General features: G+C 47.2%; 1 protein-coding gene across 2 annotated transcripts in view; it reads right to left on the reverse strand.

Annotated features, from left to right (window-relative positions):
* The window catches only part of IL17RD (interleukin 17 receptor D), a 67,236-nt gene extending 51,200 nt beyond the window's left edge, over positions 1–16,036 (reverse strand). For both annotated transcript variants that reach the window (XM_032868361.1, XM_032868360.1), the window contains exon 1: positions 15,837–16,036. In XM_032868361.1, coding sequence (XP_032724252.1) covers positions 15,837–15,962 — 126 coding nt within the window. In that variant the 5' untranslated portion in view covers positions 15,963–16,036. The remainder of the gene's footprint in view (positions 1–15,836) is intronic.
* Between the last annotated feature and the right edge of the window lie 10,847 nt (positions 16,037–26,883).

A 26,883-nucleotide genomic window follows, 5' to 3' on the forward strand; every position in this document is an offset into this window, starting at 1 on the left:
AGGAGCAGGATATGCCCACAATGGTTCTTCATCACTCTCTCTCAGGGTTGGGAGGGGGGGCCAGCATACCGCCAGCCAGGTCACAGATACTCCCTGACACATTGTTCCCTCACGCCCTCCAATGGCTTCCTATATAACCTATCATCTCAGAGGAACGAGGCACAATTAGAGAGTTTCCAAAATAACTGCTGCATCTTTTAAGAAGAACAAGGTTGGGAAGTCCTAGGAGGAACTGAGCCAAAGTCAGTGCTATCTGATCCACACTAGAGAAAGTAAAGTAGATTCCTCCGTTCAGCAAGCATGTCCTCTGGGCAGATCCCACATCAGTCTTCATTCCAAGGTTCCTTTTCTCTGTCCTTACCAACCTACACATGCTGTCCACGTTCCTGTATTGCCCTACACTCGGAACGACTTACTGTTGTCCCTCAAACATAAAGACCCACTGGGCTCCGTGTGTACCTGGCACAGAGCCAAAGCCCACCAGTATGGCAAGGTCGGTCTCTAATGGCAAGCTGTCCAACATGGTAGCCTCCAGCCATGTGTAGTTATTTAAATGTAAAGTAATTTTAATAAAATTTAAAATTCAATTCCTCAGTTACACCAGTCACACTTCAAGCGTTCAACAGCCACAAGTGGTCAATAGTTACTGAACAGCACAGTGCAGAGAACACGTCCATCATCACAGAAAGGTATACTAGACTGCGCTGAGCTCAGAGGTTTCAGCGCCCACCCACCTGCCTCTGCGATTCCAGGTGACATTCTCCCACAGCTGGACAACTCTTCCCAGCTGTCACCAGGTACCATCTGTCACTTCATCTGACACCAAGGGGAGCAGCTCAGTTTCACCTGGGTAACATTTCTTATTTAAAACATAGTAAAATGAACATTTCCATAAGTTTATACATACATCGATGTCTCCATTTACGTATCCACCACCACAATCAGCATACAGAACAGTTCCACCATCCCCCAGAAATTCCCTTGTACAGCCCCTTGGTAGTCAAACCCTGCATCTACCCCAAAAACCTTGGCAACCCCTGATCTGGTGGCTTTCTAAAAAAATACTCAAGAGTCCTGGCCTTCCCCTGGAAATCTCACTTGGGCAGGTCTGGGAGGAGGCCTGAAATCTGTACCGTTCCCCATACCATGTTCCTCAGGTGATTCTTATACTCAGCTAGGTTTAGGAACTTCCAGGGTAAATGCCAAATCCTAGGTTAATTATCTGCAAAGTGCTCTCTGGTATCTAGGCTTGCTCTCTTCCCACCCCCTTTAGCTGCTCTGTTGCACATGGCTGACGTCCATTGCAGGCTGGGTGATCAGAAGGCAGGGCAGGCTTGGCTGCTGGGGGCACAGGCAGGGTAAGCACCCTGTGACTCTGGTTTCTGGCAGAGAGAGTCCTCTCTGAATCACGTGCCCTGCCATCCTAATCCCTTCCTGGCTCTTTGTGCCATGGAATCCTCATCTGGCAAAAAAGGAACCACATCAGAAATAATTGCCTACCTCCGAGGCTCGCTGGGAAGTAATGATTTAGATAATACGTTCAAAGGCACTGAGCAGCCAGGACGAAAAGTTGCCCCTGTCCTGGATACATCATCACCACACAGGGCTGCCTTTGGATAGAACTCTCCTCATCCTGTTTACCTGATGGATGTGGGAGATCAGGACACAAAGTACAATAAAATGACAGCCATTAAATAAATAAATAAATAAATAAATAAATAAGTGTTTTCCTCCTAAATGCATGATCCCAAGGGCAAGATACCAAATTCCATTTTTTTTTATTTTTTTAAAGATTTTATTTATTTATTTGACAGAGAGAGATCACAAGTAGGCAGAGAGGCAGACAGAGAGGGAAGCAGACTCCCTGCTGAGCAGAGAGCCCGATTCGGGGCTCAATCCCAGGAACCTGAGACCCGTGACCTGAGCTGAAGGCAGAGGCTTAACTGACTGAGCCACCTAGGCGCCCCCCCAAATTCCCTTTCTAAAGGGGAATTCAGAGGAGTCAACATCATCTCAGAAACCACCTCTGCTCAGAAAGTAAACGATTACAAAGAGGGTCAACAATTTTGAGTTTAGCCATTCTCTCCAACTTCTTCAGCTCTGCTGAGGATTCCTGGAAAACACTTTGAAAAGTTCAAGATGATCAAAGGAAAAGTATGGCCAACACAAGAAATGCTATCATGTAACATCACGTGTTTATTTAGCTCCACCAAGCCAAAGAGAGAAGACTGTTTGAAAGGGAGAGAATGCCTGCTTAATCAACTAAAAATGCATTCATTACTATGCTATTCACCGTGGCTTTCCTGAAATCAGACACTTTTGCCCCTAGACCATAAGATTGAAGCGATTTGAAATGAAAATATTTCCTGTCCACTGCTTGCCAGTTTCTAGCCCCAGAGTGATAGAACAGATGACATCCAGTACAATAAAAGCTTTTATTAACCATAAATTTGAGACTGCTTTAGGGATTTGAAGTGTTGGGTTTCATGCTGAAAAAATGTAATGTTATCCACAGACCATCAGTGAGTAACAAAAACAGAGGCACAGGTTATGCTACTTTGATCAAATTATGGCAAAAAAAAAAAATCGTCTTTTGCATTTAAAATAGTAGTTGCATTCAGGGTCTATCTTCAAGGAGCACCACAATAGTTTAATCCTAGGTCTTGGAGAGTTTAATGAAAATTCATCCTGAATGCAGATTTCTAGAACCAACTGCTTTCTGTTAAACTGAAAGGAAGTTGAAAAGTGTTATGAGGCTAAGTGAGCTGAGAAATTCAAATGCTAAAATGGGACCCCTAAATCTGGGTCTGTCAACCTCAGCACTATAGCCACTAAGTCTTTATCAGCGAGGGCCGGCTTACCCATTTCAGGGTGTTTAGCAGCATCCCTGACCCCTACCCACAAAAAGCCAGTAGCAAACCCCTCCCCAGCTGTGACAACCAAAAAGGTCTCCAGGGATTCCCCAGATCACCCCCAGTTGAGAACTATTGACTGAATCAAATTCTAGGCCTACTCAGCAAATGCTGCCTGATTTCTCTTTCTCCAAAGACCACCTCGGAGCCCGAGGGTCTCACGGCCTCAACTCTCTGCCCCAGGCCCCCCCTCTGCACAGTAATGGGGAACCCCAAGTGATTTCTGAAAATCAAAAGCACTCTGCACCCTCTTTCCCTCCAAAACCGACGGTGGCACAGCCATGGAAACGAGAACTCCCTCCCCTGGGACCAGAGCAGACTAACACAAGCCAAGGCAACCCGCCACCCCCGCCCCCAGGCACACCCGACCGGGCCTTTGTGTCCGGCACATTCCAGCAGGGGAACAGGCTGCTGGGCTGAGCTGTACCGCATCCCAGCCAGCCTCCAGACTGCTGCTTTCTGGCCTTTCACTGTCAGACCAAGGAGGGGACCAGGGACCCGGTGCCAGAAAAGAACATGAAAAGCAAAGGTGAACCTCTGTGGCCCATTCTCTGCATGCTGAATGTCCCACTATTAGGTCTCGGCATGACATTTCACGGCCAGCAGGGGAGGGGGCCCCGTGGGGAGAGCTGAACAAATGCCCAGGGGCACAGGCCCGCCTGCGCCCTCCCTGTCTCCCCACACTTATGAATAAAAGATGGAGGGTTTGTCTCGGCAGTTTTCCTGGTACCCTGTAAGAATAACAACGGCCGCTTTTTGACGATTTAACTTACTCTGAACAAGATTCGATATGTACTTTCCAGGTCTTTAACTGTACACGCCCTTACATCAGGGGCAAGGACAAAGAAGAGAAAAGCCACGGAATTAGGTAGGAGATAGGAATTCGGGTTAAACTAATGAAACGGTCTGCCTGGAGGGGATTCTCATAAAGTAATTTAGGCAACAGGCGATCACAGAACCAAAAGGCTGGAAACTGACTTCGAGGACATGTTTTTGAGTGAAGTGGCCTTTCCTGGAAATAAAGTTCAATGTTTTCTTCCCACAAAGGAGAGTAATGACTGAATTTTGGTGTGAGGATGCGTTCAACCGGAAACTTTCCCCAGCCAAATAGAGGTTTTATTAGGAACTCGTTCCAAGTTGCGCAGGGCGACGCCTACGAGGGCTTGTAAAAAGCCCAAGTGAATAGCAAAAGCCTTAAACATTCTTGAGACGCTACAGTCCTAATGTTGAGAGCCCAGCTGATTTCAAATAGTTTAAGGGAAGAGGTTATATTTCAGCCTAACACACATGACACCCTTCGTTTTGGATTCTCAGTAAAGTAAAAGGGAAGCCTTCATAACATCTCCCTTTTTTTTTTTTTTTTAAGATTTTATTTATTTATTTGACAGAGAGAGATCACAAGTAGCCAGAGAGGCAGGCAGAGAGAAAGGGGGAAGCAGGATCCCTGCCAAGCAGAGAGCCCGATACGGGGCTCGATCCCGGACCCTGAGATCATGACCTGAGCCTAAGGCAGAGGCTCAACCTGCTGAGCACCCAGGAGCCCTGCATCTCTTTTTTTAAAAAGACAACACAGGGGTGCCTGGGTGGCTCAGTGGGTTAAAGCCTTTGCCTTCGGCTCAGGTCATGATCCTGGGGTCCTGGGATCAAGCCCCGCATCGGGCTCTCTGGTGGGGAGCCTGCTTCCCCCTCTCCCTCTGCCTGCCTCTCTGCCTACTTGTGCTCTCTGTCAAATAAATAAATAAAATCTTAAAAAAAAAAGACAACACAGACTGAACTGGATGAAACCATTGGAAATGTCTCCATGTACAATAGTTTCAAGCAGAAAAACCAAATTTTGCTCAGTGTTGAAACTATCCATATTTGTTACCTACTGATGATACCTAACACACAATGTCATAATATCACCTTTGGAGGGATCTAGCCAAATATCGGCCCTCATTATGAGGAAATGAGCAGAAATCTAAATTGTGGGACCGTCTACACAAGTGACCTTGACTCTTCAGAAGGTGTATGCTATGAAGGACCAAAGAAATGGGTAGAAGAACTGTCCTCCATTAAAGGAGACCGAGGAGACAGGATGACTCTGTAAAAGTGATCTATTTAGAGGGCACCTGGGTGGCTCAGTTAAGTGCCTGCCTTCGGCTCAGGTCATGATCTTGGGGTCCTGGGATGGCGTCCTGTCAGGCTCCCTGCTCAGCAGTGAGTTGGCTTCTCCCTCTCCCTCTGCAGCTTCCTTTGCTGTTCCCCTGTTTGTGCTCTCTCTCTCTCAAATAAATACAGTCTTTTTTAAAAAAAAAAAAAAGTGATCTATTTAAGAGTGATCCTTAAATAGGATCCTCTGAATCCTGGAATGTGATTCAGAAAGAAATCACGAGGATCTGCCCCATAACTGCAGTAGGTGGGGCAAGCAACGGGGGACTCCAAGCAAAGAGGAAATAGGTGCTCATTTTACCGTGCTTTCAACTTTTCTATAGGATTGAAACATTTCAGAATCCAAAATATGGGAGAGAAATACAGTAAAGAGGAGTCCAAGTACGAGTGACCGGCCGCCTATGGCGGGCGGGGGGCTACGCAGCAACAATTTCACTTTGTTGTTTGGTTTCAGAAAATATATGCCCAAAATATGACTAATATTTTTTTTTAAATAAAACTACATAAACTCTTAATACAGCATAGGTAGGATAAAAATAAAATGTAAAAAACTTAATAACATTGTTCACTTAACTGGGCAAAGGGGGATGGGGATGTGCACACAACAGACGTTTAAGGCATTCATGTTTCTGCTTTTAAAAAAAGTCATAGGCCCTTTAAAAGCTGCTTTATGCCTTTCCGTAAAACTCTTCTCCTGCAATTTATCATTCTCTTTCTCCTCATGTCAGAAAGCCTACTAATTTAAAAACTTTTTAGAACAGCTCTTTAAAACCCCCCTGCCTTCCGCCCAAAGTCTCCCCCTATTCTCCACCCTCATCTTTCTTTAATGAGATAAAAGCAATAATTACACTAGTCTTGACCAACTCGAAAACTATGCACTTAAAAAAAAAAAAAGTGTGACCCTTTAAGTAAAAGGAAGAAAGCTCAGTAAATGGGGAAAGTGCTCAAGTGTAAAGATGTGGGGGTAGAATTTCTGTCTCTTGAGGACTTCAAAACCCAGGGAGGAGAACAATGAAAAAGAGGCAGCGTGTCCAGAGCAGCCTTAGGAGGGACCTGGGGGACTGTCACCTTGGGCGAGTCAGACGCTGGGAACCCACGGCTCCCACCGCCCCGAAGCAGCCTTTGGGCAGCACAACCAGATGTTACATTTTCTCTGCTTGATTTTGGTAAAACTCCATGACCTCTCTCTCAAATTAAAAAGGCAATGGTTTGGTTTTTTTTTTTTTTTTTTTTAAACCACAGGAGCTATCTTTAGTGAGGCCTTCTAAGGATTTCATTAATTCATAGCCAGCCAACCAGGACCTTTCCCACAGTCTCCCACAAAAAAGCCCGGGAAGTCACTGACTGCTTGGCTGGATCTGAATATGAGCAGAGGTAAGATCAGAAATATCTAGTTCCTCCCACAGGGAGGCATGCCATGAAAATCAAAGCTGGGCAAAAACTCATTACCACAGCTGGCCAGCAAACCCACCGCCCTGGAAAGAAGGCTGAGAGCACCTTTGATTCTGGATGGACCGTCTCGTGACTTCAGACAATGAAACGTGTTCACCACCAGAGGGGATGAAACAAAACGAGACCCATACCTCTGTTAAAAAGACAAAGATTTCCTACCCGCTGGCAGCTGCTCCCAGGGAATGGGAATCATTTCATAAAGTCCGAAACCAGGATGCATGGTTAGCACTGGACAGGAACTTTTTATATTTTTTTTTCTTTTTCCACAGTGCAGCGTAAACTACACAATGCAGACATCTCCTCTTGACACAACCAACACTTTACAAGGTGGGATCCCCAACCAATCCTGGCCCGATCACCACCTCAGGCATCCCCTGGACCACCCTGCAGCCCAGCAGTTGGCGTTGGCCAGGAGGGGGGCACATGGTGCCAATAATCTATGATGTCACTAGGGAGAGCATATTTTATGCTGAGTACCGAATGCCACGTGATGCACTAATGTCGAGAAACACAAGAAACCCCAGAACCTCCGAGGACATCTGTATGACGACGGCTCACCTTCCAGGTGACCTCAGCAGAGAGACCCCCTGAGGTCGTCCACAGGTGCTACCATCATTCTCACCATCAACTATAACTTCCTGCAGGGCACTTGGTCAATTCAAGGATCATGGAAGGGAAGGAGAACCTACTCTATGCCCGCCCCCCAATCTCTTGATGAGGCCTGGCCTCATGCCGCAGACACTGCCCTGGGGGAGACAGACAGACAAGAAAACACCATGGATGTCTCACGGTGAAAAGTTCTGTGCAGAAAAACAAAGTGAGGCAAAGGCGGCAAGTTGTTATTTCAAACAGGGTGGTCACATCGCTGTTCCATTGTCCTGGTTGTTTCCATGTTGCAATCAAAGCTCCAGAAATCTGGCCCAGCACATAGAAAGCCCCAAAGACACACTGAATGAAGAAATGGCCACTGAGGGTCACTCTTATCAAACGATTCATCTGTTGGAGAAACCTGTCAAGCCTCATGGGGTTTCCTGACAGGGTCACACAGACAAAATTCAAGGCACCCTATATTCCAGTCCCAACCTACACATCCTCAGCCTTCCTGCCCCCACCCTGGGCCAGGAACCACCCTCCCCCAGCTTTGCCAGTTCTTTCTTTCTGTCACACTTTTCTTTCAAAGGATTGTGCTTACAGGGCCACCCAACCCCTTCTTCTAAGCCTCCTCTGAACCATCCAAGTTAAGTTTCTTCTTCATAAACTAATCAAGTTTTGTCGTCTTCTTCAATACATCACTGCAAAAGGCTGAATGCATTCTCACTAAATCTGGAGCCATGATGGGGTGGGTCTGATTTTACTACAGACAGGCTTTCTGGCACAGGGGAAATTCCCACGGGGGACAGCAGAGGTGGAGCACGATGTGGAGAAGCCTTCCAGAGAAAGGTAAGCCTCCTCCACAGCAGGGGAAACTAAGGCAGACCAGGAAGCCAGAATGACTGGGAACCAATGGGGACAACGGCTAAAATGCCAGATTTCCAAAGGTGTCAAGCAGCGCCCAGGCACTGGCACATACCCACAGGAAACGACATAGGCACAATGTTCTAGTTTGAGGAGCAGCAGGAACTGTGGTTCGTGTTTCTCTGGGAGGAGTGGGGAGGTGCAGAGGACAGAGAGTTCCCTGTACCTTGGAATCCCTCCTGCACCTCCCTGTCTCTGGGCCCCTGTGCCTTTTCCTTGCAGCCCCAGCTGGGTGGGAAGCCAGTGCAGACAGGGGAGAGAGCCTGGGCCTACTGGTCCTTGTCTTTTCCCTGGAAAACATAAGTAAACTCCAAAACCACACCAAGACCTGACATGGCTCAAAAAACCGTGTCTTCCCTCCTTGAACTTCAGATCCTGAGCAGTTACAGTAAATCCTGTCCATGTGAGTGCCGGTGCCCCACCCAGAGCCAAGGTGCCCACTCCAGAGGAAGGCAGCGATAAAACTTTCACTTAGCAGGGCCCACACTTGCTAGGGCCGACTGCTATTGCATCGGTCTGGATTACATTGCATTTTCCTCTGGTAAAAGAGAGGCCATTTCAGGAGAGGAGAAACCAGAAATCACCTGGAGAGAATAAAATCACAAGGAAAGGGTTTTTAAACCATATGGCCTGTCTCAGGAAAATGCACTTCTTCGTTCCAAGGAAACCCTCCCTCTATCCCCATCTCAGAACAGAAGTCTGGGGCCATAGCCAGCATTTTTTAAAGAGTTACCATTCAGTTTGGGGGGGGACAGTTGGGGGGGTGTCGTTCTACAAAAGTGACAAAACAGAACACTTGGAAAAACTAGTTTTTAAGGAAATAAAGTTTTTACATCTGAAAAGGTTATATTTAAAGCCTAATCCCTTATGATTTCAAAAGGATTCATTTGAAATATTCATTTAATGTGTGAAATGTAAATATCCCTTCGAACATTTAATGAATGCTATCAATTTCTATTCCCTTCCAAAGTTGCCGCTTCAATTTTATAGGACATTTCTTAAGTCCTTCCCTACAATGTAGTAATTTTAATGAAAAAGCCTTATGATTAATGCCCAGGTTTGGAATGAAGGAACATACAATAAAATTAGAATAAATTTCCAACAATACTCGCCATCTACTGCTCTTTCAACTCTTAAGCTACCAGCCTTATGCAAATAAGACACTTTACCATTAGGTTTACTATAAAACCAATGCTTCTTGAAAGTGCACAGTTTTTTTTAATGGAGGTAGTTTCCATTCACGCTATCAAATCAGACAATTTATAGGCCAACTTCCGTTTTAGAAGATAATTACATATGTGTTCACATCACATCTTTATTTTGTCATCCAACCAGTGATTTGTCGAGGACAGCTGGTACCTATTAAGTCTCCCCTTTAAATGGTGTAGCCTTAATTAGCTACATCCACCTTCCCCCAACATTTCCAAACAAGGAACCAAAGCAAAGAGTAGCTGTTTTTATCACAAATGCTTTGAACAATGGAGTTGTAAATGTTAAAATAATAGTTTCCATTAGAAACCAGCTAGTTATTCCTTTTTTAGGCCCCATCACAAAAAAAAAAAAAACAGGGTACACACAGGGTTTAAATGTTCGGTTTTTGTTACTTAGGTAATTTTTGGTTTCACGCCTGCTGTTATTAATTAAACTTTCCCAAGATATTGCTTAGGAAAGGGTGAGGAACAGTCTCCCAGAGATATTCTTGATTTTAGGCTACACACTTCTTACTTGGGACTTCTGAGCCCATAAAAATCAGCAGACAGAAACTGCACAAAGAGAACAAGCCTGGTATGGTTTTCTGGACAGATACCATGCTCTTCCCAGAAAATAAAGACTTTCCAACTCACACAAGGAGAAATCCACTTGATTGCATGATTTTAACCTGCCACATTTAGCTATAGCACACTGATTAGGGTACAACGTAGACTTCCCTACTTTAAAAAAAAGAAAAAAAAAAAGTAACCTATGATGCACTCAGGAGTTCAAGTGTGAACTATGTCAACCAGCTAAATGTTGAACAAGATAAGAAGCCACCTCTAGGATTTCCCTCTCAGATTTGGTTTCCTCTTAAAGATTTGCCCCAGCTTTAATCTGCAGTAAGACTATCTGTTTCAATTGGATGTGCTCTTTCCTGGGCTTGTGTCTTTTCAATCAGCCAGTAGCCCTGCCGGGTTTAGAGTGGCAGAGAGGAAGTGGCCTGTGGTTAAACAGAGGAAATTCCAAGGCATTTTAATAGAGCAAATAGTCTCTTTACTTCCCACAGGGAAGAGCTTCAAAGGCCCCAGACCCTGGAGGAGACAATGTGTTGTGGGGCCATCAGTCACCTAATCGTGTGTCAGGACCATTCAGAATGTCCCAGCAGCCAAGACAAACACTGCCCAGGAGGACATTGCCTCCCACCAGACGAGCAAGTCTGGCTGCTGGGAGATGGGGCCCATGGCACCAGCACAGACAGGCCCCCTGAGCTTGCTGAGGGCCGGGGACCTCCAAATTTGGGGGAGATGTGAAACAGAAAAGGTCTCAGCTGCCAGGGTAGAGTGCAGGAGAAAGGTCTCCTCTGAGGGCACTGTCCCCCAACCCTGTCAAGCTTCTAGGGGCACCTGAGCACCCCTCCCCCTTCTCCTCAGCACATACTCTTACAACTGGGGTGGGGGGGGAGGTCACCAAGCTTCCAGAAGACTAAAAGCCCATCCATCAGAGGCAGACACAAGAAGGAGTGAGAAACGAAAAGGTACAATTAATCGGTGATGGGGTGGCCCCAGCAGCAGCAGACATCTGCTGGGCACGCTATGTGAAAAGCTCAGGGACCGATGAGAGGAAAAGAGGGTCTAAAAGCTTAAACACACACACATTTTAGGCCAAATGAAGCATGAAAAATACTCAACTTAAAGACTTACAAAAGCATTAGCCGTTCTTTCCTTTGTAGGGACGTTGGTAAGGTCTGAACTGCAGAGAATATGATTTGGATCCTACCCTACTCTTTCCTGAGACTGTTTTCCAGACAAGCCCAGCTGTTCTGGGGAGGAACCCATGGAAGCGTCAGGGTCACCTTCACTCCCGGCCTCCCCTTCAACCCCAGGCTGAAGGCATCCACCCAAACCAGGGTGCCCTGCCCAGCTGGTTCCCCTGGATCCCCTCAGCCAGCCTGACCCCTTTCACTGGCCAGGGCTCTGACAAAGTCTCCACTTCCTCTCTAAATCCACGCAAGTCATTTAAAGTCAAACTCGGATTTTAAATGTTTAGAATGTGGTTTCTCTCCCCCTTCTCTGGCCTGGGAGAGAGTCCTCTCTCCTAAAGCAATGGCTCTCAACAGTGAGAGGAATTTGTTAAAATGCCAATTCCTGAACCCCCATCTCACTCCCATTCTGGTCGCATTAGCCTTGAATCTGCATTTTAACGAGCTCCTAAGGCAATCCTGATACTGGAAGCCCCTAGACTTTACTTTTGAGAAATTGTGTTCAGAGGGAAAGGGTCCCTAGCCGGTACTTACTTGCTGGTCTCATTCACCCAGCTGTATCCCCTTGTTAATACAACTAGCACAATGCCCCAGGCACTGCAGGGACTGGTGGGGGGTGGTGGCGCTGGTGGGATGGATGGGGGAGGGGAAAGAAGGGAGGGCTGTTCAAGAGAGATGGACCCAGGCCAGGAGGATTCCCAATTAACCCGGCAAAACAGGCCGGAGGAAAGCACTGCAGTTCTTATAAAAATGTCTCTCTGAAAAATGTGTCAACCAGGGCTGAGTCATTTTTTAACCAAGAATTCTGTAAGAGACACGAGAGCATGTATAACATGGAAGACATGGCCACAAGACAGGCAGACCAGATGCAGGCTAGGGAGCCATGAGCTGCAAGTGAATGAAAACGCATCCAATTCAGAATCAAATAAATATGCCTGGGCCCACAGCCAAGGAGAGTTCTTGGACTGGACTTTTATCAGGACCTAAATTTTAACCAGCTGGAACTTCTTCTTTTCCAAGTACCACCCTATTCCTTCCTACCTTTTGAGATGAAGTATTTGCCTTAAATGGGAAACTTGCACTTCATTGTAAAGACGATGCCAGCATTCTGGCTTCCTGAATTCCTGGAGGAGCAGGCTTTTTTGCAGGGTAGACATTTGTTTCAGAGATAAAAGACCAGAGAAGATGTACCCCATTTAGATAAGAAGGCATTCCTTGTTCCCTCCTTCTCCACTGCAGGAAAATGCCACTAAACAAAAACCTGTGGGAGCCGACGTCTAATTCTTTGTCCCATCAGTGTTTTTTTTTTAAAGATTTTATTTATTTATTTGACAGACAGAGATCACAAGTAGGCAGAGAGGCAGGCAGAGAGAGAGAGAGAGAGAGGAGGAAGCAGGCTCCCTGCAGAGCAGAGAGCCCGATGTGGAGCTCGATCCCAGAACCCTGGGATCATGACCTGAGCCGAAGGCAGAGGCTTTAACCCACTGAGCCACCCAGGCGCCCCTCCATCAGTGTATTTTGAACAACTAGCAAGATGAAAGAAAAAAAAAAACCTCAGCGCAATTGACTGATAGAAAGTTACCCGTCACCAACAGAACCATTCCACCACTATCAAGAAGCAAGAGTTAAGATCCAGTGTAAACGAGGATGCCAGTTTTAGAAATTGTTACTTTGGGAAAATTGTATTTATTACTCCAAGAGCAACTTTACCTGGCAAGGGCCCTAAGAGATTTTTTTTTAAGAGACAAAGAAGTGTGCCCAAAACTCATTCCTAAAACACTGAGCTGTGTTCAAGATGGTATTGGCCCCTTAATTGCCCCATTAATAATAGGAAGGTTGGGAAATCTGATCACTTAAACCAGGTCAGCTCCTCAGAGAGCCTCCCCAAAGGGTGTGTTAGAAAAGCTGCTGAGGGTTCACTGGCTTCAGTCACCTTGCCAGTCCTGGGAAAATACACACTGCTGGTGGGGCAAGAGTTCCTGGAACAAATGCTCCCTGGAGATCAAGGGGGTCATTTGCCCCGTTCCTCTGCAGCACCCAGATCCTGCAGGGGCTCACGTTGCCACCCTGCTGTCCCCCTGGTTCCATGTGACCCACAGGAAGCCGTCTCTTGTTTGATTCACACATAATCAACCCTTCTTTTAGGTCTGCATGGCCCCAACTAGACTGTAAGCAACCTCAGAACTGAGACCAACATCTATGAGCTGAATACCCACCATCTGGTAGGGGACCCTGACATGAATCAAAGGCTCAAATCATTGTACACCAGTATTCACTGGCCAGTCCTCGGACCGCAACTTTTGGAAGACCAGATGTAGGGAGGCGGGGGCGGGGAAGGCTTCCTGCAGGAAGTGCTGCTGGGGTAGAGAAGGGAGGCTAGGGTGTAAAGAGAAGGAACACAGACAGGAACAGCATGTGCAAAAGCCTGCTGTGGAGAGGACACTGGAGCTCAGTGCTCTCATCTTTCCAACCACTTCCTAAAATCATCACTTAATACAGGATTAAGTAAGAAGGCTGCAGGGTCTAATTGGGCTCAGCCAAGATTTACAGGCTCTGAGGCCACAAAGATGAGGTTAAGTGCCTGGCTAAAGAAACCAGTCCGAAGACACAGATATGAGCAAATATTGACAATGTAGTGTGGTGAGTAGTAAAGTGCGAGGACCTGCATGAGAAGGCAAAGCAAGGGGAATGGCATTCAGGGTGGGCTTCCTGGAGGTGGTATCACCCGAGCTGAATCTTAGGACAAGCAGAAGGTTCTCAGGGGAGGAAAAGGCATCCTAAGAGCAGAAAGCATGTCTCAGCAGCATAAAGGGCACAAAAGTTAGGGACAGGCTGGAAAGGTAGGTATGCAAGGCAGGTGGGCAAGAGGGGTTGAGGAGAGCTGGTGGCTCCATCAGAGGCACCGAAAGGCAAGTCCAGGAAGAAAAGAGCCATGCAGCAGGTTGGAAAGAGTGTGGAATCTGGGAGATGGCCCAGAGGCTTCCATGCTCATTCAAGAAGGGATGAACAGGAGACAATTAGTGGGACCAAGGTAAAAGCTGTTGAGAAGGTCACCCCTAACTAGGAGTTGTGGTGGGAGAAAAGAGGTCAGCCTGACTGTGAGGCCACTGAGGGCAGGGATGCACAATTAGGGGAAATAAACACATTCCCACAGCATGGAGACCGAAACCATCAGCGTGGCTCCTTTGGGTCGCTATTATACCCAAAGCATTAAAACTTCCAAACTTTGTGAACTGACACATGAAGCCACCTAGACAATTGCAGAAAAACAGCAATTGGACTAATCCACCTAAGCTGTCATATGTAAACTCAGAATAAAATGCTTGTGATGCTCTTACAGTTATTCAAAAACCAAAATATCCATTTAGATCCAAAAAGTTTAGCAGGACTAATAAGTCAATATGAGATAGCCTTAAGGGAAACTTTTTGATCTAAAAACTGGGAAGAACATGGTATCTTAAAAGATAATAATTGTGAGATTTTACTAAAATGTGATGCTTTACTCAAAACAGGAAGGTTATATTCACTATGGGGTTGGTGGTGGGAGGGTGTGTTATAGCTTAGTATAAGTCTAGCATAGTCTTAGTGCAGCTAGGCTATTAGGTTTGAAGTTATTCCAGCTGCCTGGCTCATACCTGGTTTTCTGCACTGTTTCTCTGATTGTGGGAAAGGGAGCTGGAAGCACCATCCTGAGACTCTAAAAGGGTGCCGGGTCCTAGGCCTTGACTGTGCTGAGGCCTTTCAGTACATCTCTGAGTCAATTTTGTTCTAAGGACCCAACTCTCAGCGCCAACAGTGCTGGGATAACAAGGAAATCCCCATTTATTCCCATTTTTCAGGTGGAGAAACTGGACGCGGGAGCAGAGCCAAGGTCATGTCCGTGGCTGCCTGAGTGCAAAGCCCTCACAAAGCTCTCCACAAGTCTGAAGGCCTTGAGTGCCGTGACGCCTGGCCTCCCTGGCTTGGGTGGGAGGTGCGGGGCAGACAGAAGCAGTCTCCGGGTCCTGGGGCTGCCCAAACACAGGAACCCTGGTGGGCACCGGGGATCGCAGCATCCCCGCGCACATGGCCCCCCACCCGGACAGCATCAAATTGCTCGGTTACTGGGAGAAGACTCCAAACACGAGACTAAGAATGTACACCTCTCCTCTCTCCTCCGGAGCATCTGACCGAGGTGACAAACTCATGCCTTCCTTTGGCCTAGAAAAATATCTGCAAGTCAAGCTGGGGCCAGGGAGAAGGGGTGTAGGTCATCCATGAGACCCTTCGCTAGACCAAGGGCAAGATTTCCTAGCAAGTCAGGAATCGGGGGTGGGGTGAAAGTGGAGTAAGACGGCCCAGCCTAGAAGGAACAATGCGGCCACGAGAGGGGGCGCATCCCTCCCCAGCGCTCCGGGACCCCTCTCTGTCAGTCCCGGGGCTCTGCAGAGTTGTGGACCAGAGGAGTCGACTACAGGACCACTCCTGCTCCCAAGCGCCCCCAGTCCAGACAGCTCGGAGCATCCCAGCCCCGGGAAGGAGGAGGCACGGGTCCGGAAACAAAGGGTGGGGCGCCCTTCTCCCGCCCGCCGCGGGACGCCCCTCTCGCCCGCCTTCTGGGAGCCGGACCCCGGCCAGTGGCCGCGCCTCATTAGCAACACAAAGCCGGGGGTCGGGCGGCCCCTTTCATCCCGGCTGGGGCCGGCGGACGCGCACCCCGGGAGGGAGGGAAGAAGGGCGGGAGCAGCGGTGATCCCAGCCCTGCCGCTGACTCCGCGTAGGGCAGGCAGGTCGGCACCCGCTCGGCTGCCCACAAGCACCTGTGCGCACTGCGCCCGCCACGCTTTTGGGGACGACGAAAAGTTTCTCCTTACCCTCCAGCCGCAGGTGTCGGCGCCCCGCGCTCTGCTGGAGCCGCCTGCCGCTACGGCCAGCTGCGAGCCGTTGAGGCAGGCGTTGACCGTGAAGAAGACGGAGCAGAGCTGCAGCCACGGGGCCATGGCCGTGCGCTCGCCCAGACGTACCCAACTCTGCACCCCGGCTGCCTGCCTCTGGCCAGCCCCAAGTGGGCGGTGGCGCCGGCGGCGGCGGCGGCGGCGGAGCTGGCCGCACTACCGAGCATGCGCCGCCGGCCCGCGCCCGGCCCCTTCCCTTTGGGCCCCGCCCCCTGCCCCGACTTTAGCACCGTGGCCCCGCCCTTCCAGCACAGCCCTCTGTCTTGGCCCCGCCCTTCCAGCCCAGCCCTCTGTCTTGGCCCCGCCCCGCCCCGTAGTCCTCCCCAACTATGGCCACACCCCGAATCTCCACTAAGGGGCTGGGATCCGCAGGTTTTTTCTCGCTACCTGACAGGCCTTTTTTTTAATCCAAAGGATCTGTCCAAGTGATGCCTGCTCTCAGCAAAAAACTCAGGAAAACACAAAGAATATAATAAAAATGGTTTTTAAAGTAATTTAATCAACACCTACTATTTGCCAGGCCTCTTGAATCTTCCCACCCACAGTGGAAGTGTTAGTATTATTCTTGTCCCAGTTTCCGGCACAAGAAAGTTAGGGTAATGTGGTGGTTATAAAAATCCTAGCTGAGGGGCGCCTGGGTGGCTCAGTTGATTAACCGACTGCCTTCTGGTCAGGTCATGATCGTGTGGAGTCCCAGGATCAGGATTGAGTTTGGCATTGAGCTCAGCAGTCTGCTTCTCCCTCTCATGCTCTCTCTCATTCTCTCAAGTAAATAAATACAATTTTTTTTTTAATTTTCTAAAGAAAAATCCTAGCTGATACCTCCGAAAAATGACTTGCTCCATGTTACTGTCCCTGCCCCCTGTAAACTGGAAAAACAAAAGTATGCTAGTCTGGGGAGGAGTCTACTGGTTAGCACATAGCAAGTGTTCAATAAAGGCTACATTCTAACATTAACATATTTGCATAAGGTCACCCAGCTGGTACCTACTGAGATTCAAATCCAAATCTGACAAAAACAATACACTTAACCACCCCACTTGACAGACTCACAACCTGAGATCAAGAGTCACACACTCCACCAAGTGAGCCAGCCAGGCACCCCATCTGAAACCATCTTAATCGGCTTTTCTGGTTAATAATGAGGTGGACCTGGGTGCCTGGGTGGCTCAGTGGGTTAAGCCGCTGCCTTCGGCTCAGGTCATGATCTCAGGGTCCTGGGATCGAGTCCCGCATCGGGCTCTCTGCTCAGCAGGGAGCCTGCTTCCCTCTCTCTCTCTCTGCCTGCCTCCCTGTCTACTTGTGATCTCTCTCTGTCAAATCAATAAATAAAAAAATCTTTTTAAAAAAAAAAAAATAATAATGAGGTGGACCATGTTCCCATGTATTTAGTGGCCATTTGCATTTCTTCTTTGTTCCAAAATTGGACTCTAGGAAAAGGAGCAGTACTTGGAGTTTATGGCCAAAGGAGAGCCTTAAGGAGGGTGCTGGAAAGGACAGCATTTCAACTTGGGTTTTACCCAAGGGAAGACAGAGCAACACCCCTGTTCCCTTTCCAGTCTCCACACCCATGCACAGCTCACTGCCTCACTGGGCAAGTGGGAACCTCTGAAAACATGCAGCAGAGTTCAGAGTTGCTCCAACTATAGCACTACAGAGGACACAAGAAAGAAAAGACTTATGTGTCCATTGTAAAACTTGTTAGACTGACATCCCTCAGGACCAGGGACTGAGACGCCCTCTTATGTACCTACTAAGGAGGCCTTAAGCATGGGGGGGCGGTGGGAGGGGGAATTGTGGTGGGAGGAGAACCATATACATCAAAGGGTCAAATTTGTTCAGGTAATAAACTGACATTTGGCAACATTCTCCCCATTCTGGTCTTCTCCATTGATTCTTTGCCTCTCATGCCCTCTTTTTGCTCTGGACCCTCCAGAATGTTTGTGAGGCTGCAGAAGTGAACCTCTGTACTGAGAGCTGAGATTAAATGAGAGGGCCAGGCCATTAACATGACTTCCATGGACCACATCTTCCTCCAGACCACAGCCTAGTTCAGCTGTGTAGGTAACAAGAGGATGAGGCCATCCTCAAACATAATACATGGGCTCACCTACCACAGCCAGGATTGCCTGTGCCCTGTCACAATTTCAGCTGCCCATCACCATCCCTGACTGAATCACCTCTCTGCCCCCATCCTTGGTTCTCTTCCTGGAACACATCACTGGGCAAGAAACTGTTGCTGCCTCCACTCCTGTTTAGAATGAAACTGGGGATTAAACAGATTAAATCACCTTTAAATAAGCTGTTGATGAAATGCAAATATATTTCCCCAATTTACCTAGAAACTAACCAGATAAGAAAAACCCTTAACACAATGACTGTATTTTGTTAGGAGTCAAATTATCCCGGGAAATATAAGAAAGGATAAAGTGATGATAGAAATAATTTGTATCCTGAAATCATTTTTAGCAGAGAAGAAGTAAAGACCATTTTAATAAGCAGTGGTTAGAAGCAATGGGCCAAAATTCTAACTTATTTTGGTATTACACTCAAGTATATTTTATATACTAATCAAGACATTAAAGACAAAGGATGCCTCCCTGCCAGGCTCCCAGCAGGCTGAGGGGTGCAAGTTTCCCAAGGCTCTGGGGGAGCACCATTGTCCTGAGAGCCCCAGCCTCTGTCAGAGCCCTCTAAGGCCGCCTGGATGCCAATCTGGCCATGGACAGTCTTGGCTCCCACGAAGTAGATGTCTACTTCACCTTCAGGAAGCCGAGATTCAGCCCTAGACTCATCTGACACTGCCCTCCACCCTACTTCCCCCCAACTCCCACCTCCCCCAAACCCTCACAACCCCCCAACACACAGTCTCTGCTTGGGGCGACTCTCTCTCTTTCTCTCTCCCTCTGCTTGGGGAGCCCCGCAGCCTTTCCAAACTGGTCTTGATTCCTTCCAGACTGCCCAGAGGCTGGGAACGAGGTTGGGCGTTGGACCTGGAGAGGATGACCGAACCCCACGCCCTGGAATCCACGAACCCGCCCCGCAGTGCCGGGGGGCGGTGGGTGCTGCAGCCACAAAACAGAATTCATGAGTGCACCGTCACTTCCGATTTTTTCCCCCAGGAGGAAAGGAGGACCGGGGCGTCCAGGCTCCACGGTAACCCCTAGGGGGCGCGCGTGGTCCAGGTCAGAGACGCTCGAACTATCTCAGACGGCGCCGCCCCAAGAGCACATCATCGGGGACAAAACCTCCAGCGCAGGTGCTAGTGCTTGCTGTTACCCGAGCTGGTGCTAAGTTTGAGGGTAAGTGCAGTTCAGGAGGCGATAAGAAACCTAGGTGAAACGTGGGCTTTCAGCAACAAATACGGGCTTTCAGTGACCGTGTGGCTTTGAGCAATTGTCTTAGACTCTCTGAATGTCAGGGGTTTTTTTCCAGCAACCACACAGGAATGATGGGAATGCAGTCTTCAGTGGGTTTTTGTGTGTCTGAAGGAAGCAAATGGCGATGAGGGTCCATGAACGTTACTACTGTAAGCAGTAGACCAGGAGCTGATGTAGCCAGGCCCAGGGGCAGCTGGAACCCAGTCAGTAGCTAGCGGAGATGGGCACCTCTACCTCCTTCCAGAGCTAACATCCTGATTTGGATCTGCACTAGACCGGAACCCTAGACGGCTAGGGACTGTATCCTGTTTACCATTCACTCACCCATTCATTCAACAAGTACCCATGGAGTCCTTGTACGATATCAGGCATTATGCCAGAAGCCAGGGACCAGTAGGAACAGTCAGAAACTGTCCCCAAGAAGATGCTGTCCCAGCTGTCATAGAACCAACAAGCAAACATTCCTTTGAGGACACTGACATTACTCAGCTACATGACTGGGAATAATTATAAGTCTCTAAGGAAGTGATATCTGAGCTGAGGTACCTGGGCTAAAAGGAGGGGAGCAAAGACAGGAGTGTTCTAGTCAGAGGAAACAGCACAGGCAAAGGTCCTGAGGGGATTGGGAACCAAAGAACCAAAAGAGATCATTGTGATTGGAGAGCAGTGAGGTGTGGAAGCATGGTATAAGGTGAGCCCAAGCTGCAGGGAGAGGTGGGCAGGACTTTGTACCCTGATGTGAATCGAATCTAAGAGTACCCAGCAACTTCTGAGAGGTTTAAGGGCAAGGGCAGGACTGTATTTCGAAAAGGTCCCTGTATCCCAAGTGCAGGGCACAGGGTATTACCCTGTGTGGAGCTGGCATTTGCTACATACTTGTCAAATGAATAAATAACTAAGATCGCTGTTGAAATTCTGGAATTTGATATCTTGAATACAAAAAATCATTTTAAAAACCTGGAAAAGGGCGCCTGGGTGGCTCAGTTGGTCGGTTGACTGCCTTTGGCTCAGGTCATGGTCCAGGAGTCCTGGGATCAAGTCCCGTATCTGGCTTTCAGCTCCACGGGAAGTCTCCTTCTCCCTCTGACCTTCTCCCCTTTCATGCTTTCTCTCACTCTCTCTCTCAAATGGATAAGTAAAATCTTGAAAAAAAAAAAAAAAAACTGGAAAAACAGGGGCGCCTGGGTGGCTCAGTTGTTAAGCCTCTGCCCTCAGCTCAGGTTATGATCCCAGGGTCCTGGGGTAGAGTCCCACATCAGGCTCCCTGCTCTGTAGGAAGACTGCTTCTTCCTCTCCCACTCAACCTGCTTGTGTTTCCTCTCTCGCTGTGCCTCTCTCTGTCAAAAAAATAAATAAAATCTAAAAAAAACCCAAAACCTGGAAAAACATCCAACCCTACTAAAGTTCTAAATAATGCAAATATAATAAAATGCATAAAGTTTTCTTGTCTTTTAAGGTTATTTCTACTGCAAAGTTCCTTATTATTTTTAATAGAATAGTTTTAGAATGATTTTAGATTTACAGAAAAATTGAGAAGATAATAGAGTTCCTGCTCCCATATACTGTCCCTAGTTTCCTTTATTACTAACATATTACATTACTAGTATAGTACACTTTGTTACAATTAATAAGCCAATATTGATACATTATCATTACAAAAGTCCAAACTTTACTCAGATTTCCTTAGTTTTTGTTTGTTTGTTTGTTTTTTTAAAGATTTTATTTATTTATTTGACAGAGAGATCACAAGCAGGCAGAGAGGCAGGCAGAGAGAGAGGAGGAAGCAGGCTCCCTGCTGAGCAGAGATCCCGATGCGGGGCTCGATCCCAGGACTCTGAGATCATGACCTGAGCCGAAAGATTTCCTTAGTTTTTACCTCATATCTTTTTTCTGTTCCAGCATCCCACCCAGGATACTACATAACATTTAGCTCTCATGTCTCAGGGTCCTTTTGACTGACAGTTTCTCAGATTTTCCTTGTATCTGATGACCCTGACAATTTTGAAGAGCATCCATGAGAAATTTTATAGGATGCCCCTCTGTTGGGATTTGTCTGATGATTTTCTCATGACTAGACTGGATGTTATTTTTTGAATTTAATCAAAGTTATACATATATAAAGTTTTGAAAATTTTTTAGTTCTAATAGATGTAAAAAGAAAACAGTAGTCCTCTGACCTGTCCCTCGTCACTCTCAGTCCCAGAGTACCCTGTTTCAACTCTTCTTGCTATTTTCTGCTGTTGGCTGCCATATTTCTAAATCATATGTTGATCTTGCCTTTCTTGACTGACCGATTTAGACACTAGCTCCCGACTTCCTGTTCTTTATGCCACATGAGAATTGTGTTCTCTTTCATTCCCTTCCTATATCCACCCACTAAGGCTTTGTTCTGATGTCTTCTTCTGCCTTCCAGAACTCTTCTAACCTGTACAGACCCCATCAATGGGCTTTCTGCCCCCTTGTCTTCAGGGTGGGTTTGATCAATGTGGGGCACAGGCAGGCAGTTAGGGGGAAGTAAGAGAGTAAAGGTATTTGTGCCCTTAGTTATCACATTAGGTTGTTGGGGGTGCTGCATGTCTGGCTGTGCTGTCAGAGACTCTCTCCAGTTTCTGAGAACGGCTCCCACCCCCTTGCGTCCTCAGGTCTGTATATTGGGAGGAGGGGAGAAGGGGTGGGTAATAGTCCCTCATACTGGTACCGCACCTTCCTTTGTGGTTTCTTTTCACCATGCCCACAAAGCCTCTTTTATGAAATTCTCCTCAAATTACCCCATTTGAGAGTTTTTTCATTTTTTGAAATCCTGACTAATAAAATTACAATCTTGGTTAAACCAATATTCAGTGTTTATATTATTGTGATAGTAATTATGAAACTTTATTCACCTTAAAGGCAAGTAGTATTTTATGATAATATATCCTTTCTTGTTACAACTTTTTTTGGTTTGTGCATATGTGTGTGTAGTTAGCATTTGCCTTTTTAATATAACCCTTGTTAAAGTTTCCTGTACAACTCTCCACATGGTCAGAGACATTAGCCTTTCTTTCAGGATTTTTTTCAGGAGAATTTCCCCTGGAGTCCTCAGGCTCCCGTCCAGTCAGGGTTGGATGTTCTTCAGGTCTGCTGCCCAGCTGTCCTTCCCTTTCCCTCTCTCTGGTGTTAGAATCCTATTTTCTGGATCTTTGGGGGTTTCCCACTCATCTTGTTTTTGTTTTTGTATTTTTAAGTTAGATGGGGGGTTGGGGCAGAGGGAGAGGTTGAGAGAGAATCTCAAGCAGACTTCGTCACAGAGGGAGTACAGAGTAGGAACTGGGGTTCAATCTCATGATCCTGAGGTCATTACCTCAGGTGAAATCAAGTTGGATTCTTAACCTCCTGAGCCACCCAGGTGTCCGAAGCTTCTCACTCATTTTAGTGGGGCATATCCTTCTTTAGCTTCTTGAGAAAATATCTGCAGGTAAATTTTATGAGACCTTGCAAGTCTAAAAAATATCTTCATTAAACATCACAGTTGATTGATAATTTGACTCAGTAGTTGAATTTTATGTTGAAAGTAATCTTTCACTGGAATGTTGAAGGCATTCCTCTTCTACCTTTCAGCTCTGAAGTTGTGGTTTAGAAGGCTGAGGGCATTTTTGTTTCTGGTCTTATTTCAGTCTCTCTTTCCTCTCTCTCTTTCAGCTTTTAAAGATTTTATTTATTTATTTGACAGAGAGAGATCACAAGTAGACGGAGAGGCAGGCAGAGAGAGAGAGAGAGAGAGAGAGAGAGAAGCAGGCTCCCTGCTGAGCAGAGAGCCCGATGCGGGACTCGATCCCAAGAACCTGAGATCATGACCTGAGCCGAAGGCATTGGCTTAACCCACTGAGCCACGCAGGTGCCCTCTCTTTCAGCTTTTAAGCTGCTCTCTTCATTCTTGTTGTCCTGAAAGTTCACAGGGAAGAGTCTCTTCCTTCATCCTGACCTTTCACTTTGGAGACACAGGTCCTCCCTCCATATTTCTTCATATCTTACCCCACTCCTTTTCCTCCGCTTACTCCTTTTTTTTTTTTTAAGATTTTATTTATTTAATTTATTTGACACACAGAGAGAGAGAAAAATAGAGAGCACAAACAGGAGGAGCAGCAGGTAGAGGATAGGGAGAAGCAGGCTTCCTTCTAAGCAGAGAGCCCAATGTGGGGCTCAACCCCAGGACCATGGGATCCTGACCTGAGCAGGAGGCAGAGGTTTAACCCCCTGAGCCACCCAGGCCGCCCCCCCACCGCTTACTCTTTTTTTTTTTTAAGATTTTATTTATTTATTTGTCAGAGAGAGAGAGCAAGAGTGAGCACAGGCAGATAGAGTGGCAGGCAGAGGCAGAGGGAGAAGCAGACTCCCTGCTGAGCAAGGAGCCCAATGTGGGACTCGATCCCAGGACGCTGGAATCATGACCTGAGCCGAAGGCAGCCACTTAACAAACTGAGCCACCCAGGCATCCCCGCCTCTGCTTATTCTTTATGAAAATCCTGAGTTGACTGATAGGTAGGCTAAGTTATCCTTCAATTTTCTTGTTGTTCCATGCTTTAGAACATTTCTTCAACTAGATCTCCAAAATCTAATGAGTTTTTATTTTGATTATTATATTTCTTAATATCCAAGAGCAGTTCTTTCTTATTTAGTGTTTGTCCCTGTTGCAGAACATCCTGTTCTTGCTTAAAAGAGGTAATTCCTTCTCTTATTTCTCTAAGGAATAGTTTTATTCAAGTTTTCTGGCTTTTTCCAAATGTCTTTTATGAATTTGTGAACTTTTAAAATGGCAGCAGCTTTTCCAGACTTCTTTAAAATTATTCTCTATCTTTTAAAAAAAGATTTTATTTATTTGAGAGAGGAAAGAGAGAGCAGGAGCAGTGGGGGGGGGGGTAAGACACTGGGGAAGGAGGGAGGAACAGAGGAGGAGGGAGAAGCAGGCTTCCCACTGAGCAGGGAACCCCAGCATGGGGCTTGATCCCCTGACCCAGAGATCATAGCCTGAGCTGAAGGCAGACTCTTAACTGACTGAGCCACCCAGGTGCCCCTAAAATTATTCTTAAGGAAATGGGTGTGCTATGTCAGCAGGTTAGCATTCAAACTGGGTAATCAATATCCAGAAACAAAGAACCAAGACAGGTCACATATGTCAAAAGGAAAGAGACCCCACTAAGCCCCTCAGTGAGATAGGGTCAGTAAACAACCTGGAGCAACTATGCAGCTCAACCACTTTATTTCTCAAATTATTGCATCTATAAATTTTAGCTCTCCATTTAGCTTCTACTATCAGATTTTTAAAAAATTTTTTTCCAGTGCCATCTTAAACCTAAATGACATATTGTGACATATACAAATTCATAATCATAATGACTAGCATTTTTTTTTAAGATTTTATTTACTTATTTGACAGAGAGAGAGAGAACACAAGCAGGGGGAGCTGCAGACAGAGGGAAAGGGAGAAGCAGGCTTCCCGCTGAGCAGAGAGCCGGCACCCGCTGAGGGGCTCATCCCAGGACGCTGGGACCATGACCTGAGCCAAAAGCAGAGGCTTAACCGACTGAGCATTTTTAGATTCGATTGTTAATTCGGCAAGCATTTACTGAGTACCTACTGTTTTCCAGGCATTGTGCAGGGCGTTGGAATAGAACACGCTCAAGGTCATGAGGTCCCTGCCCTCAGGGAACTCATTCTCCAGAGCAGTACCTCACACTTAGGAGATCATTCCGAGCCTTCCAGGCAGCCACTGAGAGCTCCACTTACAAGGTGAAGGATCTGAGGTTCACAAAGATTTACCAATTTGCCTGAATGACACGTAGCCATCTGGAGACCATGTTGCCTCGTGAACCCCAATCTTCCTCTTCCAACTCTGTTTTAAAGGCTGGGGCAGGGGCGCCTGGGTGGCTCAGTGGGTTAAGGCCTCTGCCTTTGGCTCAGGTCATGATCCCAGGGTCCTGGGATCGAGCCCCATGTCGGGCTCTCTGCTCAGCGGGGAGCCTGCTTCCCCCCTCTCTCTGCCTGCCTCTCTGACAACTTGCGATCTCTGTCAAATAAATTAAAAAAATAAATAAAATAAAGGCTGGGGCATAAGAAGGAGCTAGAGATAATGAACCATGAAAAGAGGTTTCAGATGGACAGGAAGAGAACCAAGAGGGAGTGGTCTTGGTTTGGGTTCTCCCGAGAAACAGAACCAATAGGATATAGAGAGATATATATGAGAGGAGATTTATTATAGGAATTGGTTCATGCAGTCATGGAGGCAGAGAAGTCCTACAGTCCACTGTCTGCCCACTGGAGAGTCAGGAAAGTTGGTTGTGTAATTCAGTCCAAGTCCAAAGGCCTGAGAAATGGGGGCTGATGATGTAAGTCCCAAGCGATCTGGAAGTCTGGGACCAGGAATGGCAGTGTCTGAGGACAAGATAGGATGGATGTCTCATCTCAAGCAGAGAGAGAGAGAGAATTCCCCTTTCCTCTGCCCTTTGTTCCTCTCAACCAGTTGGATAATGCCTCCCTGCACTGGGGAGGGCCCTCTGCTTTAGTCAATTGACCAATTAAAATGCTAGGTGTTTTTTTTTTTTTTTTTTTTAAATACCTTCACAGACACATCTAGAAACAATGTTTTACTAGCTATCTGGGCATCCCTTAGCCCAGTTAAGTTGACACAGAAAACTAACCATCACAGAAGCCAAGGGGGAAAAGAGTTTCAAAGTATTTGCTCAGGCCTTAGCTGGCCTGGTTTACATTTTAGCAGGAACTAGTTCAGGACAAATGGCGGGAACAGGGGCTGCCAGTGCACTTGGGGAAAACGGGACAGAAAGGAAGGAAGAAACGCACAAAGCTCATTTTGCAGTTGCAGGGCTCATCTTCTCTACTCCTCTGGAATTCATGCCCGTGGGGCAAGAGCCTCACAGTTGAATAACTTGCACACCTAGAAGCAGCGGGCAGCAATGTAGAGCACGCCCTGACTGGGGGGGTGGGGGGGTGGCCAACAGGGGCCTCTCAGTTGTTTAAAAAAAAAAAAAGCCCAGTATGCCCTGACTCTAGTCTCCCAACCGGATACCCTCAAGCAGGAAATGCTAGACCTAAATTTCGATAGAGATGGAGCAAGGGAGTGACAGATTGCAAAAACAGCAACAGAACAAGGCACTGAGCCAAGTGCAGGAGCAAGGGAAGTCAGCCTCAGCCTCACAGCAGCAACAAAACCATACGGAGAACCCCAGGGGGATCTACAAGCACCCACGGGACCAAGCCTCTTCCTGCTCCCAGGCAGCAGCTTCATAGTCCTGGAGGTGGAATTCCCTGCAGGTTAGCCTAGGCTCGGGGTGTGGAGGGCAGGGGCAGCCGGGGTCCAGGGACAGCGGTGCACCCTCGCTCCTCTGGAGAGGTCAGACGGTGACTTCCACTGGCCTTCCCCTGTGCACATAAATACATATATTTGAACCGGAAACCTAAAATAAATTCTTCCTTTGCTGCTGGCTGCCATTATGTAATGTCTCACAATGCTTCCCTGGGACTCTCCAGGCGGTCTCATTTACTGCCTCAGTTGTGCTTCCAGCTTTGTTCATGACTTCCAAACCGCTTTCCAT

This window comes from Lontra canadensis, unplaced genomic scaffold (genome assembly GCF_010015895.1).
Source record: "Lontra canadensis isolate GAN:19392208 unplaced genomic scaffold, GSC_riverotter_1.0 scaffold35, whole genome shotgun sequence".
Classification (NCBI taxonomy): domain Eukaryota; kingdom Metazoa; phylum Chordata; class Mammalia; order Carnivora; family Mustelidae; genus Lontra; species Lontra canadensis.